The 16,545-nt window shown below is 34.7% G+C and overlaps 2 protein-coding genes across 2 annotated transcripts; one reads left to right on the plus strand and one right to left on the minus strand.

The window, feature by feature from the left end:
• Positions 1-1,968: 1,968 nt before the first annotated feature.
• On the minus strand, positions 1,969-8,579 carry LOC146165040 (uncharacterized). The gene is made up of 6 exons (XM_083381989.1): positions 8,363-8,579; positions 7,964-8,083; positions 7,676-7,868; positions 7,141-7,323; positions 6,382-6,492; positions 1,969-4,167 (listed from the first exon to the last, which is right to left on the minus strand). Exons 1-6 carry the CDS (start codon positions 8,509-8,511, stop codon positions 3,940-3,942), a joined length of 984 nt encoding a protein of 327 aa, XP_083238115.1. The 5' UTR covers positions 8,512-8,579; the 3' UTR covers positions 1,969-3,939.
• A 1,842-nt stretch (positions 8,580-10,421) lies between these two features.
• On the plus strand, positions 10,422-16,438 carry LOC146165041 (wolframin-like). The gene is made up of 7 exons (XM_083381714.1): positions 10,422-11,097; positions 11,184-11,253; positions 11,954-12,161; positions 12,669-12,909; positions 13,276-14,309; positions 14,993-15,241; positions 15,705-16,438. The coding sequence occupies exons 1-7, from the start codon at positions 11,007-11,009 to the stop codon at positions 15,909-15,911; spliced, it is 2,100 nt and encodes a 699-aa protein (XP_083237840.1). The 5' UTR covers positions 10,422-11,006; the 3' UTR covers positions 15,912-16,438.
• Positions 16,439-16,545: the final 107 nt, after the last annotated feature.

The raw sequence follows: 16,545 nt of genomic DNA on the forward strand, positions 1-16,545 counted from the left end.
AAACAGCAATACTTAATCTTGAAACTTAATAGGTTCTGTTTCAAGTGTCAATGCGGCACACTATAATAAAATGTTGGACATCCCTGGCTAACCATTATTTCGCAATGCTAACAAACCAAAAAAACGGAACAAAGGCATGTTTACATTTATTTTTTTACATTCGATAAATTAAGTCAAGTCAAGTCATTCGATAATAGCAATTTAAGTGATTTTGACTTAAGTCATTACAACACAGCAGAGCACCCACAGTCACACGGCATTTGAATGGTTTATGCGTGTTAATTAAATAGACAGACATTAACACGGTACAGTAGTTTGGTTTAGGGACTAAAGACACGTAACTTTTGCAAAAAATTACAAATACCAGTATTGTATCATTAAGCTGCAATGAAAATAAGTGAATATTGACATCTTTAACAAACCTGCTAAAATGTTTTTCCAATGAAATTATTTGCCTCCAACGTGTGACATCATAACATAAGGGGTTTTGTTTATAAATGCGAAGTAAAAATATTTCCAATATGTTTGAGTGGTGTTCTCACAGAACTACAATACCTGAATATTGCTGCCCTGTATACGTCCGAGTTGCAAAAAAGCGAAACGTAGTTTGCCTTCAGTGTGGTGCTAGCAGTAGTAGATCTAACACCGACAATGCTTACCAGTGTTGTGATGACTTAAGTCATTGACTTGACTTAAGTCACTGTTATCAAATGACTTGACTTGACTTAAGTCTTTTGACCAAAATGACTTGACTTAAGTCTTTTGGACAAATGACTTGACTTGGACTTAAGTCATTATGTCAAATAACAGGGGATTAAATTAAGTGTTTTTCATTAAAATTTATTTTCAGTTTTGCACATTAAACACTTGAAGTGCTGTGTACTGCGTTTGTGTTTTTTTAGTTAAATTGTTGCTTATGATCGGACAATTTTACCAATATCAATAGTTTAACAATTTACTCTTATGTCAATGACATGACTTGAAATTGACTTGCTCTCATAATGACTTGACTGGGACTTGACTTGGGCAACCGATGACTTGGGCTGCGACTTGTTATTTTCGCAAATGACTTGACTTGGACTTAAGTTATTTCAAAATGACTTGTTTACAACACTGATGCTTACCAATAGCAATTCATAACAGTGTGCGAACAATTACATTCTTGTTGCTTGCGATGAATGCACGATAATTGTTCGACGACGTTTTGAAGAACAAAATCAACACTATATACTTATGGTAAATATACAACAAATATGGCTGTATATTTAAAATATTTAAACATAATTTCGCAAAAACTTAAGCACCCTACCCACCAAAAATCGATAACATGTGAAACAGCGCTATTAAGGAATCTACAATGATTGTAGATAGTCCGATACTGGAAATTTTAATCCGATAACCGATATTTTGGAGGAAACGTATCGCGGTTCGATCCGATACCAATGACGTCATAACTATGCCCAAACAAGCAAAATGCATAAAAGTTAAACGTCCAAAGGTAATTTTTTCGAGTTACTAGTTATACAGTACATTTTGCTAAGAAGAAGTTCATTTTGCTAAGAAAGTTACCTTCTGTTGTTAACTCACTTTTTTTAGAAATAAACTCTTCAAGGTTAAATAGCTGTGTTCAATATCAAATCAAGCCTTAAATTTTGATATTAGTTTGGTGTTGGGACATCACCGATATCTACCTAGTATCGAACGAGTACCGATACCATCACTTGATGACATCGAGTATCGGTTCCGATCCGATATAATCGGGCAACCCTATTTGCAGATATAGCCGGAGAGAGGATTTGTTAAATAAAGCGAAGTGGGCAGATTAATATTTCCCAGCCTTTTATTGATAGCGGCACCCCTATAAGCTGTGACCGTAGGAAATTCACTAGAATGTCACAATTTTGGAACTGTAACAACACACACCCACTCTACACAACGTAGGAAGTTATAATTGGATTTATTCCACTCTAATCTTACACACAAAGTTGTTAGAGTTGAGCAAAATTAGATTCTTAACCTTGAGCATTAGAAATGGCATTCAAGGGCGCCGCCGCACCCCGGTTGAGAACCACTGGATTAAACGCTTTGTTACAATTGAAAAAAGAAGGTAAGACTACCTTATAAGATCACTTAAAGTTTTAAAGCTTCTCAACAGAGTAACATTGCAACACGAAAAATCATGCGTAAACAATTTGCGCATATATATCATAAATGCTTCTTTTACATTCAAATAGAAGAATATTCGGCGAGATTGCTGCATAAAACGCACGGGTAAATATTGAAGATCGCAGTTTAAAATAATACCCAAAACTTAAAATTAGGTAAAGGGTTGGAGAATAAATTAGTATTTGTACAAAACGAATAGACCCAGAGATTCGGTAACTTAAAAAAAATATGTCCTATGGGTGTGAAAGTCAAAACATATTCTTGTCATGGCTTTTTCGTAACTAAATTACATTTAAAAAAATTAAAAAACAGAAAGCATGGGTATCACATACAGAGCACCATTTTTTGCAACTTGGCTGCATGATTTTATATTGTTGCATTTAACGTTAGATTGATACGGTAAGTTGTATCTTTGATCAGGGTCACATTTTAAAAACACGCGAGGCCGCATTTATTTCGAAAGTTGTGTTGGTCAGAAGATAGACTGGATTAGGTGCAAGTTAGATCCAAAGTAAGATTAGTTCATCCACACCGTTTCTTAAACCAGTGAAACTTGAGACTAAAGTGAAATATTTTTTTAGTAATTTAGTTTTAAAATAGAAAAATATTTTGCATGAATCAGGGATCCTATTAATGGAAGGGTTATATCTCTTCGAAACATCTTACCAAATAAAAACGCTTTCCGTTTATCCGAAAAACGATTATTATCGGTATTAATTGGCATAAATCGAAGTAACACCCTTTAAAAGAGTGTTTCTCAACCTTTTTTTGCGGCGACCCATATACTATAAGCGTTAGTATTACAGCGCAGTTTTGGCGACGCAATTATCTTCACTAAATGCGCTGTAAGTGAACAAAACATGAGGCAAATGGCATAAATTTGATTTGATATAAGGAAGGTTATTTGTTTTACGACACTTTTTACTAATTTAAGAGAAATCTTGCTCAGAACCTATTTCAAGAAACCTAACCATATAAAACCACTGTAATTAGGGACCCGACAAATCCATTCGCCGCCAAATTTTAGACGCGGCCATAGGTTTAGCAAGTAGCAACACTGCTCTAATAGCATTTGACTTTGTGGACAACTCAATTTGCTGCCACTAAATTAGCATGGATCCCCGCCCTTCGACAAACACGAAAACGAAAAACGTCTTTCGATTTTAAACACCGACGCATATTGCCGAAACCTAAAGGCATATCGGGCAATAAATAGCAAACAAGAACTCATGAGAACAGGCTTCAAACATATTAGTAAATATATCTTAAAAGAAAAAACCTTGGGCGGTAATTTAAACAAACGTAGTCAAGGAAAACTACTCGTATAATACACCAATTAACATCAGATGGATAGTGGAAAACCCCATCAAACAATCTTGCATACTTAATAGCAAACTGTTTGCTTCAACCAGCATGCCTCAAGAGATTCTAAAGTATGCCATGAGACTTGTCGCCAGTAAATATTCTCTCTTTGTCATATTGAGTCGACCAAAAATCGCAAGCCAGTGGCTATAGCTATGGAAAAATAAAGTTTGAATTATTTTTATCTTTAATAAACATACGTAAATGGGGAAAGAACATTGCTTTTGAAAAAAGCGAAAATACCACTCAGTGGTATAAAGACACAAAGTTCAATAACCGCTGCTTAAAAAAACCTCTTAAAATTTTGCCCACAGGCGGAAAAAACAGCAACTTCAACAACCCCAGCGTGGGCGCATCAGCTTCTAAGAGTACAAAAACACACTCAAAAATTGACAAACAGTGGCCGTTTTTTTACGAGTAGGTCTTGTGAAAGATGCGCTGCACGTACTGGCCGACCGTCATGTCCCGAAGGTCGTCGCTACTCATTCCCAGCAAAGTAACGTTGTCATTATCGGCCAGTTCGGAGGGGACGACCTGCTCGGCCAGTGGTAGGTCCTCGGACGGGTGAACGAAGAAGGCAATCGAACGTCGGGTGGCGCTTCGCTGCACGGGGTCAGAGGGCACAAGAATCCGGTGCGGCTGGGTCGAAAAAAATTTGGCGTTTTATATTCAATGCTTGTAAATTTTTTTTTGAATTTTACTAATTTTTTTTCAATTTTGGTCAGAAAAGAATTGGCGGGATGTTTCCTAAAAAAGGGCCATTTCTTTTTTAATTTCAAAAAAAAAAAAAAAAAAAAAAAAACAATTTTGGCGGGATGTTTTTCTTTAGATTAGGTAATAGGGCCAATAAGAATAAAACTAAAGACAAAACTAAAAAAAAACGAAAATCGTTTTGTTTTGCTGTTATTCGCTAAACCTATTTCACTCCTTTGAGCATTATCAGTAACTAAAAGCATAATAAGATATAAACCCCAAGAAGTGTGCAAACAGAAAATTAAAACTAGAGTTTTTTCTAATATCGCTATTCATGCAAACCAGGCTAGAAAAAAAATAAACCTCTTGAAATTAGTTTCGAACTTACATCCTCGGCCATACCAAGACCGTCGCTCTACCAACTGAGCTACATAGGCTCAGAGGGGAGCAAGTCGAGAAACAACGATGACACCATTTATTTATATCCTATCAGTACAAACAACTCCATATTAAAGCGGACAGTTCGACGTTAAGTCAATAGAAAAGCATAGACAATTAGACATAAGTGTACAGCAACTGTGACCTAGCCCTTCTGCTGTCGCCTACCAACGACAACTGCTTACCTATCATAGTACACCGGAAGCTTTCGGCAGACTAACCTAATCTGTCTATCAATAAACTAGCATTATACAGATGTTTGTACTAACAGGATGCAGCAATGGCGTCAAGGTTGTTTTTTAATTCGCTCCCCTCAGAGCTTGTTTAGCTCAGTTAGTTGAGCGGCGGTCCCGGGAAGGCCGAAGGTCTTGAGTTAAAACAGCGGTTCTCAATAGGAGTGCCATGGCACTCTATGGTGCCATTTATAAGGCCCAAGGGTGCCTAAAAATATTTCAAATTATTTAGGATTCCAGTTGTTGCTCTATTGGTAGCCTTATTGACACAACTTTTTGTGTACCGCAAACTTATGATAATTGCTGTAGGGTGCCGCCAGCCAAAAAAGGTTGCGAAACACCGAGATAAAACAACACTGCAGGCTAGTTGTTATTCGAGCCTACGTTGCTTCATTAGGTTTCGTGCATCATTAATCAAATGATTCGATTAGTCTGTCGAAGCCATTCGATGAACTTCATAAAATAGCTTTTTCAACTCGAAATTAAATTATTACTGAAATTTTGACAATGTTTTGTTTGGTAAACTTCTTGACCAAACAAAAAATTCTCATACGTCCAACTTTGCATTTGTCATAACTTTTTTCGTGTTTTTCTTATTCCTTGATGAAAAAAAAAAAAAGAAAAATTCCTGAAAACATTTTTTATTATTTCCATTCCCATGAAATTTTTTTTATTTTTTTACCACTGCCAAGTAACAGAATTCACCGGTAATAACTTATAAATCGACACAAAAATGCTGTACTATACATTCAAGACCCTTTTCAAAACCCAAGCAATTAAATGGTACCATGGTCATTGGCCACTCATAGCAATTGGTCGTTTTTAGTTGACCAAACGAAGTTTAAGCCTGGTAATAAAAAGCACATATATGTTGTTTGTTCTGTGTCAGCACAAATTAAGCCTGTGTTATCGTAAAAGCCGCACGCGAAAACTAGTAACGGCAAACATTAGTTTAATACAACCGATTATTGCTTATTCAGCTTATTTCTTTAGTTAAATATTATCGAAATGACCCACTTGAATTTAAAATTAACTTTGTAATCTGTTGACCACCATTAAGTACAGACGCTAAATGATGAGCCTCGGCGAAAGACGGTTATGTTGCCCGTCATTTCCAAGGTCAAAAAATATCAAAAACAGGTCATAATATTTACCACGTGTTTATTTATTCGGCAAAAACTTATTCTGCTTTAATACCAATGTACCAAACAAAACCCTAACGGAAGCTTGATTAATTTTGAACAGTGGTTGTGCGTTCACATATTGCATTAATAAATGTACGTTGTTGTGTAACCGCAAACGCATATAAGCTTCCGGTTTGCAACAAGCGTATTTTGCGACTTGAATATTAATGTTACCAGAATTTTGAAAACGTGAATCCAAAAGGAAGTTCATTCACGTTTAAGCACAATTGAACTTTTTGCCTAAAATATCTCTATAGATTGAAATGAAAAGAGCCAGATATTCTCAGTACACAGACAAACCTTACCGTTGATCTAAGTCTTCCGTTCGTCCAATACTGAAGAATATCTGCAACGTTGATTAGGACAGCACCTTCCACCGGCAGTGCTTCTATGTATTCCCCGTCACAGGTTTTAATCTAAGCGGTACAGCTTGACTTTACCAAAAGTAAACGGAGGCTTTAATCGGAATGTTGTCAGTAATAAGATTTGTAAAAAAACAGAAAAATAATTGGATTTTTTCAATAAAAGTAGGGATTAAAAACAATTTTTAGAAAATTTTAATTTTTTGCTAATTTTAAGAAATTGTAGAGCAAGATATTATAGAAATTTTAAAGCATTTAACAACTATTTTTGGTGTGACATATGGCAGCCTGAGCCCAAGGGATCACTTCATATATCCGATATCTGAAGAGATTCCATTAATAATTTTAAGCGTATATTGTCATACTTCAGATAAGTAATGGTTTTTATGCAGATATATGTAATCTGTAACTGCTAGTCAGAATCAGAGCTGCGTTCGAAACTCAAAAGACCGTAAATTGTACATTGTAAGGATGGAATAGCATGTGGTACGATATTTGCCGGATAATGTAGATTCCTTATGAATCGATTGCTGAATATCCTCCTTATTTTAGTAACATAAATGGGTGAAATATAGGCAGTAGAGTCAAAGCCAGACTCAGGACTTAACAAAATCTGTACATTTAGCTGGAGTCCGACTCTGGTTTGTCTTAACCGACTCTTCAACCCTATCAGGAATATCATAATATTTAAATGTAAGTGACCTGGAGGCCTCCAACCGAATCCTGGAAAAGCAAGGTGAGCGAACCGTAGTCGGTGTGTTCCAGCAATCTGACTTGCCCCTCTGGCAAGTTGTCGGGGACGGGGGGATATCGCAAGCAGCGCAAAGAGGAGTGGTTGTTGATTTCGAGGATGCTGGAATGAAGCCTTGTCAGTTGCTTGGAACCCTGTTGAATTTTCTTTTAAATTACACAACTTTCAGAAATACATGAAGGTCGACTGTTGAGGTTTATAATAGTTTGTAGTACACTTGTCAAAAAAAAATTAACTGAATTTTTCAATTTTGAAAACAATACACCATATATCATTAAATTAAATTAAAATTTAACAACCTTTTTTAAATATTAATTCAACCTTGAATTGTTAAAGCTTAAATCAATATTGATTAAAAATCAAAATAAGTGACATATTCTTAAAAAAAACTCTTCATTAACTTCTAAGCTTTAATAATTTTTTAAAGTTTAAAACAAATATTGAAACTTTTATTTCTATTAATTCTTGTAAATGTTACAATATTACCTCTAGTCCTAAAGAGGAAGACAAGGCTTCCAAAATTCGCAGAGACAAACTTTTGCATTGCTTCATAAAGCCAACAGCGGTAGTTGAAAATCCGGGTACAAGGCTGTCTGGCCAAAGTACTTCACTATTGACGACAGCCCTTCCCGTCATGTTGAAAGACTCCTTGTAATCTCCACACTTATCCAGGCCCAGCCTGAACATATTTCATTTAATTTTTTATTAACAAAATGCCTGGACTCCTAAAAATCCAATTTGAAAAAAAATTCGAAGTGGGAGTGAAAAACTTACCTTTCCTTGGCAATGCAATCATAGCCAAAGTTATATACGCTTCTCGCAAACTTTTCCTTCTCAGTTGAAGGCAAGTCGAAAAATTCTTCAGTGACTCTGTTAATATCATCAACAGAAGACCTAGAAGATTATATTTAAAGTGTAATTAGCTGTATATATTTTCCTGTGGAACAAAACAAAGTTGATATCATATTATTATAACTTAAGATAAACAAAAACAAGTGTACTGTTCAATGTAAAAACTTTTATTAATATTTAATTTTATTTGTTTTTTGACACAAAAATATTTTAAATATTAGTATAATGTCCTGTAAAAAAACAGTTGTATTGGAAAACTATTTGGTTATGATTTTAATAAATGTTAACAACTCTTTTTACAATTCCAATTAAATGACCAACCTATTAATTCCAGTGTTCACCAGATAAACAAATCCTATCTTTTCGAAAGCATTAGATATTTGTCTTCCAGCATCCTCAATGTCTTTGTTCTCTACATTTTCTTGGCTAATACTACATTTGCCAAAATCGACAATAGGGATCCCATTCATTACGTAACACCAGCGTAGTAATTGGATACCTAAGTGGCCACTCTAGCCTGTTACAAGATTTATTTGTTACAAAATAATTCTTGTGTTGTATAACATTTGGTTTTATTTCAATAAACCTATATGCAAGTGTAATCATAAATTGGAGATACTCACTCATAAGTTGAATTGAAAGATATAAATATAGATATTTGTAAAATGGACAACAGAAATGTAATAAACACTAACTTATGCAGAACATTGACAATAAACACTACCTGTGGAATGATAAATCACTTATTACATTACCATAAAAACATTTGTTTGAACTTTATACCGAACAATATTGACCACAAACACATGAAAAGTAATAAATTTAAACTAAAAAAATATGAAGTATGCAAATTTAAACAGGCATCCAACTTAATTAGGCAACCTGTTAAGGACCAATTAAATTAGTCAACCAACTAGGGGTTTTAACGAAATACTTTTGCAATCTAAAAGTTACAATTGGAGCAAAAATTGCCTCCATTTTAACATAACTTTTGATTGTTTCATAGGAAATCTGCATTTTAGGACCAAAAAAACAACAAGTTTCATGGTGGCGATTTGGCTACTTCCAGTCACCATAATGCACCACATGTTTTTTACCAATCAACCAAATGTTTACAAGAACTTGTGAGCAAAATGGTTTAGCAGCATATGTCAGTAAAGCACAGCTTTTACAGCAAACTTCAACAGCTGGCATCACACATTCCTAAAATACGTCACTTTGTTAGGTGTGAGTATGCCAAGACTGTCACATAAATAATCAGATTTGAAAAAGAATAGAAAGCAATGTGGAATCTGGCTTTCACTTATTTTATGATCATAATTGGTGATGTTATGTAGGATTTGGTAAATTGCATTTCATTTGGTAAAAATCACATTGGTAATTGTTTGGCACATTTGACCCAAAATGCAACCTATTGCAACAAATCTTTCAACTTGGCCAGACAGCCTGGTTTCATGTTTTATACAACAAAAGACAAGGTCACTAGGTTTAAAATCTAACTCTTTCGGGCAAGGTGAAACACCAGGTTTAAACTCTAAACCGCCTAAATAACAGCTATTTTTAGGTTAATCAAAATATAACATAAACATTTTTTAAAACTGAACGCGTCTTACTCATGCTGTGTTGCTGTCAACTTGGTACTAAAGTAAAAGTGTATTGAACACAAATTTATCAAGTTGCGTCCAATATAACACATTATTACTAAGTTGTTAACGGCGAGCTTTCTCTCTGCCGCTGCACACACTTGCTGCATTTCTGCTTGAAGGCCTTTGACCCTGTCAGTTATACAACACCTGACTTGTCAAGCTGCCAATATAGCGATTTTGAACGCCATAATATTTAGCGCCAACGTCATTAAATATGGCGTCACTATATAACTTTTTATATGTACAATATAGCACCATTTTAAAAAAACAAATTTGCATGACATTTTGGCGCCGCTAAGTTAAGCTAATGCACCGCAACTCTCACAACAGCTATTTACTATTGCCGTGGTGTTTGCTAAGCGTTACGCCATTACGCGCTGCTGGAAAATACATAAAAAAGTATGACTCATCTCTTTTTTGCTCTCGAAAATAAACTGCACATCGCACAGCAAAAAATGAGTAAACTGACTATTCAATATAGCCTAACACCTAAACATGAACGTTTGTTAAAAGGATACTTTACACATGTATGCTACAAAAAATACTTACCATTTGCAATATAAGAATCTAAGAAAGAGTCATTAGAAGCGAAAGCTCTATAGCCGACAGGGAGTTCCCCTTAATCAAAAATGAGATACTGCACTTTTGACTTTTTCTTGTTTAAAGTAACAACACAAACAACAAACCTATGGGAACTCATTAGTTGCTGAATGACTCACTCCTTTCTAAGCCTTACGTAAGTCCCCGATATCGGGGCAGAGCGGATATTACGCAGGTTATTAGAATTTGCGAGTCACTTTTCAACAATCTTTCATCAAATGATTAATTAGGGAGAAGAGATGTTCAACAACTGGTTGATGCATTTTAAAGAGACGTGTTATAAACGTAGACATATTTGCAAACGTAGATTATTATGTAACCCTTAAAATAATAAAAGGATAAATATCTATTATCCAAGGATAGACTTGACAGTTATGATAAAATATGTTTGCGTAATAAATATTTGGCGCTGGTCTAGAATCCTACCACTTTTTCCAGGGGTTTCTATTGCTTTCTTTCTTGTAATTTTAATTTTGAAAACTCTTTTCATTACTGTAAAAATATTGGCTGGATTGTATATCAGCGCCAACTATGTTTTAAATAATGTCATTTAAACTAATTTAAAGCACAGTTTTGCAACAGTTTGTAGTTTGACAACCCCTGCCAAATTTATTAAGTTAAAAAATGTGCAGCTTTAATGACCCCCTTTTTAGTATATGTATATTATTTGATTTGATTAAACTGTCAATTCTTATTATCCATTGTTTCCTAGGGTAAAAATGGAAGAGTATTCTTCTGATAAATCTGATCAAAGTGACACAATGAGTGAAAGTTTGTCAAGAAAAGTTGTAAAACTCCTACAACCAGATGGTAGTTGCATGTTTCAACATACTTTCAGCTAATTATCTAAAACTAATTTTTCGACGAAACAATAAAATCTCATTGCTTTGTTTCAGACACAGATGGATCGAGTAAAAATTCAGTGATCAATCAACTTCATCAAAAAACTTTATCGAAACTTAAAAAGTGAATATGTTTTTATATTTTCTTCATAACCATGTGTCTTGTGTCAACATAAGTTTAGCAGTTGGCTTTCTTAATGTTATAGTAGGTCCTCTCTGGTTTTATACCCTTTTAACTATTTCCAAATAACTAAATTACAAAAGTGGCCAAGACAGATTTTCAAATTCAATATTGCATTTGTATTTTATCCTCTTATTCTTCAAATTCACATAATTATAACTGAGTTCATCAAGTTTAAACCTGAAACTGTTATACACTTCCCAAAAAATTAACTGTGTTAGTATGTTCTGCTTGACTTTGAACATTGAAGTTGAATTAAAACAAAATTGGCACAGGGTCTCCTTAGTTTTTTATGTGTTTCTGAGAGGGCCGTTAAATATGGTGTAGCTACCAGGCATGGTATATACTAAAAGTAAGTTCTTCTGGTATTTATTTGTGTGTCGTCGCTATTATCACTTTTTACTGAACGTTGTTTATCTCATTTTTGCTAAACAATATTCAGTAAAATGCTCCTTTTTTGTGTTGTTTACTTTGCGTGCTGTTGAGTGTGGTGTGTTATATCCCCAATGAAGGATTCCTGGATAGGGAGTCAAATATCAGACCTTACTTTCAGTATAAGAGAGTGATTGTGTGAACCATATGTTTTCTAAACGACCATAAATTCAATCATTTAATTTTTTCTAATTTTCTCAAAATTTTATAGAACCAAGGGCATTACAGACCTGAAGGAAAAGGACATCAAGGCAATCAACAAGCGGTTTATGGAAGGACACCTGCCGAGATACAGAAAGCATCTTGTTGAATCAGAAGATAGTGAGGATGAGGATGATGATGATATCTCAGATGATGACATCACTGCTTCCAAAATGGCCACCGATAAAATGAACGAGAACGCCGGATATGTGAAGAAGGTAAGCTGTTATACTGAGATGAACAAACGATAAGTTTTTGACATAGTAAATTACAAATATTGTATAAATTAAATTGCACTTTATAAAAGTAAACAAAACGTTCAACAAGATCATGTAAAATTTTTGAATTATTTTGCAAGCAAATAATTTTTATTTTTTAGTTGCAAACATGTCATTTTAGGGTTTTTGACTATTTGAGGTCAAAAAAATCTTTTTTAACTGTTCTCTAGTTCTAGACAGCTATCCATAATCCATTATACATTAATTTTCTTCTCCACAATTTTTTAGTTGTTGTAGTTTGTTTTTGCAACTGTCAGACAAAGTACAGCTCTATATATTATAGTAGATGGATCAAACTCTCGTAATTTTTTTTTTTTTGATTTTAAAAATGTTTTGCTAGAATATAAATTTTCAGTTATGAACAAGTCTAGTTATTGTGTTGGATGATTCTAGGTAAAGCATTTATTAAATAACTATTTTGCTTCTACCAATTGGTTTGCTTTACAGATGGTCGAATTTGTTGTGCAAATCACAGACAAACTGCAACGTTATGCATTGAAGTATGTCTCGAAAGCTGGGCAAAGCTGGATGGTTTCACTGTTTCCGGCCAACCAAGTTTATACGCTGTCTCTTTTCCTGATCTACACCTACATTCTCACCTCCAATTTCATGTCAGTTTTTGTGCCCCTGACTGTTTTAATACTGTCTTTCATAGCCCTGATCATTTCTTCAATTCGAATTCTGAGAGGTTCGTGAAATTTTTTCATACACATACGTAATACGTATGGTTGTGTGCTGTAAAATTATTATTGTTGAACCTTTATAAAATTGTTCAAGGAAATCATAGTTGAAGTTTTTAAACTGGTAAAGACCAATTTATTTGGCAATTTATCATTTGTAAAATTGTTCTTCCAGGAATTTATTATTTTAATAAATCTACTGGCGTTTCGATAACCTACAGAAAATTTTCATCAGGGCACTGCCCACACACTTTTCCTAAAAGAACAATTTTACAATTGATACAATGCTTGGCAGCAGCAGTATATTCATTGGCAATTTATATTTGCGTTTTGTGTAGATATTGGTCTTTACAAAGTCCTAAATATGATTTCAGGTCAGCGACGCTTTAAGGAGTTTTTAGCATGGTCTGATCTTCTTCTTTCTGTGGATGGAGCGATACATGTTGAGAAAGCCGAAGCCAACTACTTTAAAAACCACATTTCCCCGGTTCTTTCCCTGATACCGGCCGTCTCACTGGCGGTGATGTCCCTTTCAGCTGCTCCTACATATTTCGTTCCCGAAGCCCCTCTTGCTCTTATATCTCTGATTTTCTTTGCCATAAGCTGTTGGACTTTACACAAATCTGAAGACCGTCTCTACATGCTGGCTGTAGCATGCGTAATCTTATCAACTTTAACAGAGCCATTGTACGAATTGTTGGTTCAGCATGACAGTTCTCCATTTTCCATCGTAATCCCAGGCACTGAAACTCTTGCATTGGGAGTTTCTTTTGGTGCCCTTTTAAAAGTCTATGCCCTGATTCTGTTTCTGAGGGTGCCTTTCCAAAAAATGTACAGATGTACAGCTGTCGGATTTATGAAGAGCTCTGTTCCGTTGATCTTAATTTCACTCTGGTGGCAACTGTTTGTTCTCTTTTACAGCAAAAGCTCGTACTCTGGGTTGGTACAAACGTTTGGAGTTGTTATAATTGGTCTCATTTCACTTCCTGTATCTGGTTTTCTTCTCTTGCTCAACATGCTACGACTAATTTTCACGTTTAACTGGGTTTTCTTGTGTGCGACCGGTGGTTTGTTAGCAGTTTCGCTCTTTTACATTCGCATTTCAAAACAGCAGTATAGCTTTTCGGATTTGTTTGCCAAACTAAACGTTGGACCGTCTCTCCGCCTTGTAATGTACATTTTATTAGGATTTTTTGGACTGTTTCTTTTTGCGGTTCTCAAGCCCTCTGGCCTACACATCCACTCCTCTACGTTGAAAGAAGATATGTATGTTGCCGCTTGCCAACAAAAGCTAACATTTAGCAGTCACTTATTACAGCAAGAGGCCTGTCACGAACTAAGCGGTCATCACGTTGAAAACTGGACTGGAAAAGTAGTTGACGTCAGCATTTCTTCGATTGAAAACAAGGTGAACCGAATTATAGTATAGCGAAAACCTAACAATGTTATCCACACGAAAGTTGGTCTCCAAGTAGAAGTGTCCGTTACTTGACATTTTAATCTGATGCCAGTACCTCATATTTTAAACTAAAGGACTGCAAAGCGGTCCGATACCAATGCCTATGCTCAAACAAGCAAGTTAGTTTAAATTAAATATTTTGAAAGTTAGTTTTGTCAGTTAATTAAACCAAAAATTTTTTTGTTAACCCACTATTTTTTGATAAATTCACCTTTCAAGGTGGATATTGCTGCATTGGGAGTCAAATCGTGGCCAAACTGCCTATATTAATTTTAGAGGAATCAATGGCACTGCATAAAGACAAATTGTATTTGATTCTCGCCATCTTTCGCACAACCGTCAAAGGATACTTTGACCTGAAGCACGGTTGTGCAAAAGCTTATCCAGAATCAAATACAATTTTTCTTTATACAGTGCCATCGATTCCTCTATTTAGAATTAGACAAATACGGCCATATACAAAGATTATATTAATTTTGTACCACCCTAGTGTCCAACAACTACTGATTCTACCAGCTTGGCATCAGGTATCGCATGCAATCCGGTGTTATCTGACATCTACAGTTCTAAGCAGAATCCACCTTTTTATATTTTTAGTAGTGGTATTTTATAATTGATAAAACTTGTTACAGGTGGAGTCAGTGGCAAATAATCTGCCAAGCAGCTTTGCCAATTGGATTTCGTGCACATATGGGGAGGAATATCCTCAACCAGAACACTGCCAAGATTCAGAAACGAACAAATATCTGTGCGAGATGGCCAAGATAAGTGAGAGGCCTTGTCACCTAAAAAAGTACAATCGCTACAAGTTTTCTGTAACAGCATCGCTGACAAATGCTGACGATCAATCCATAAACCTGTCTGGTCATCATAGTTTCTATGTGAGTTTTACAGTATTATATTTTATTTCGTTCATCGGATCTTGTCAAAGATACATAGACTACTGAAAAGTCTTTTTAAAACTTTGTTTTAAGTAATTTAGTTTTAAAAATTTGCAAGGATAACATTTGTTACACTGAGTTAGTTGCACAGGTTTGGAATCTATAAGTATTGGCCTTAGTTTTTGTAATTCCATTTTAATGTTTTTAAAAATTTTTTTGTCAGCCAATGTTTGTGTAATGTTACTGTCATGGTACTTGTCCACATAAACACAATGTGTTAGACGTTTTCCTAAAATATTTCATATTACTTTGTCGTCTGATTGTAGCCAAACTTTGTTAAAATTTGAATTTTGTAAAGAAATACCAAGAAGTAGACTAAAAATTAAATCTTGACATATGCTGTATGTACCTAGTTGTATCAGTTCTTAAAGCTGACAAGTAAGTGTTGTGTATTTTCTTCCAGGAAACATTGCTGAATCTAAAACCTGAAGAGGTGATATATTTCAGCGGTGAGCTAAAGCCTGATAGTAAAACCATTATACTCAGTAATCTACAGACCTCCGATAAGTTTAACTCAATTGACAGGGAAGAAAGCCCTTACACAACTGTTCAAACTGCCCTTCTATCCCTGTTCAAGTTTCTTTTTTACCCTGTTTTTGTCTTTGTGTAGAGGAAAAAAATTACATGCTTTGTTGAGGGTTGCACTTTTCTTTGCTTGTATATTTGCACACTTCTGCTTAGCAAATGGCTGTTTTTTCACAAATTTTCTGGTTTGAAAATGAGAAATTCATTTGCAGAACCTATTTGTTTTTTAAATTACCCACATGATTTTTGTGATTATCAATAGTACGACCTATTTTTGTTCATATTTTATGTTTAATACAGTATCACTAAGTTTGAAGCACTTATCTTGCAGTAGAAACACATATTTGTCATGTATCTATGTAATTTGCATGAATTTTTGTTTACAAGTGTGCCTTTATGTGAAATAATTATGGTGAATGTCACCTGTATGCAAATACTGCTTTGCTTTTCTTAACTAATCGTATATGCATAGTACATTACACACGCCTTTATTGCACATATGTTTGAAACACAATGTCATTTTCTTTCGAAAAATAGCAGATACGTATTATATCTTATTCTACACTTATTGTATTTGCATATCTTCCGAATTGATTAAAAACTGTGCTATTACGAGCTTTATTTTTAAACAAGACTGCAGGAATATGAACAACTATCAATGACCTAATTTTTTTACTTACATTTTTATTAGCACTAATTTGTTGTACTTTCTGTCAATC

This window comes from Ascidiella aspersa, chromosome 2, assembly GCF_963924565.1.
Source record: "Ascidiella aspersa chromosome 2, kaAscAspe10.2, whole genome shotgun sequence".
NCBI lineage: Eukaryota > Metazoa > Chordata > Ascidiacea > Phlebobranchia > Ascidiidae > Ascidiella > Ascidiella aspersa.

What these genes read in the sequence shown, in the direction of transcription:
- LOC146165040 (XM_083381989.1), bottom strand. Translation starts at nt 8,511, where the DNA reads ATGAATGGGATCCCTATTGTCGATTTTGGCAAATGTAGTATTAGCCAA. An exon ending in GTGAACACTGGAATTAATAG is followed by an intron (nt 8,084 to 8,362) that starts GTTGGTCATTTA and finishes ATAATCTTCTAG; the next exon opens with GTCTTCTGTTGATGATATTA. An exon ending in ACGGAAGACTTAGATCAACG is followed by an intron (nt 4,168 to 6,381) that starts GTAAGGTTTGTC and finishes TTTTCGACCCAG; the next exon opens with CCGCACCGGATTCTTGTGCC.
- LOC146165041 (XM_083381714.1), top strand. Translation starts at nt 11,007, where the DNA reads ATGGAAGAGTATTCTTCTGATAAATCTGATCAAAGTGACACAATGAGT. An exon ending in TTCAATTCGAATTCTGAGAG is followed by an intron (nt 12,910 to 13,275) that starts GTTCGTGAAATT and finishes ATATGATTTCAG; the next exon opens with GTCAGCGACGCTTTAAGGAG. An exon ending in TTTCTTCGATTGAAAACAAG is followed by an intron (nt 14,310 to 14,992) that starts GTGAACCGAATT and finishes AACTTGTTACAG; the next exon opens with GTGGAGTCAGTGGCAAATAA.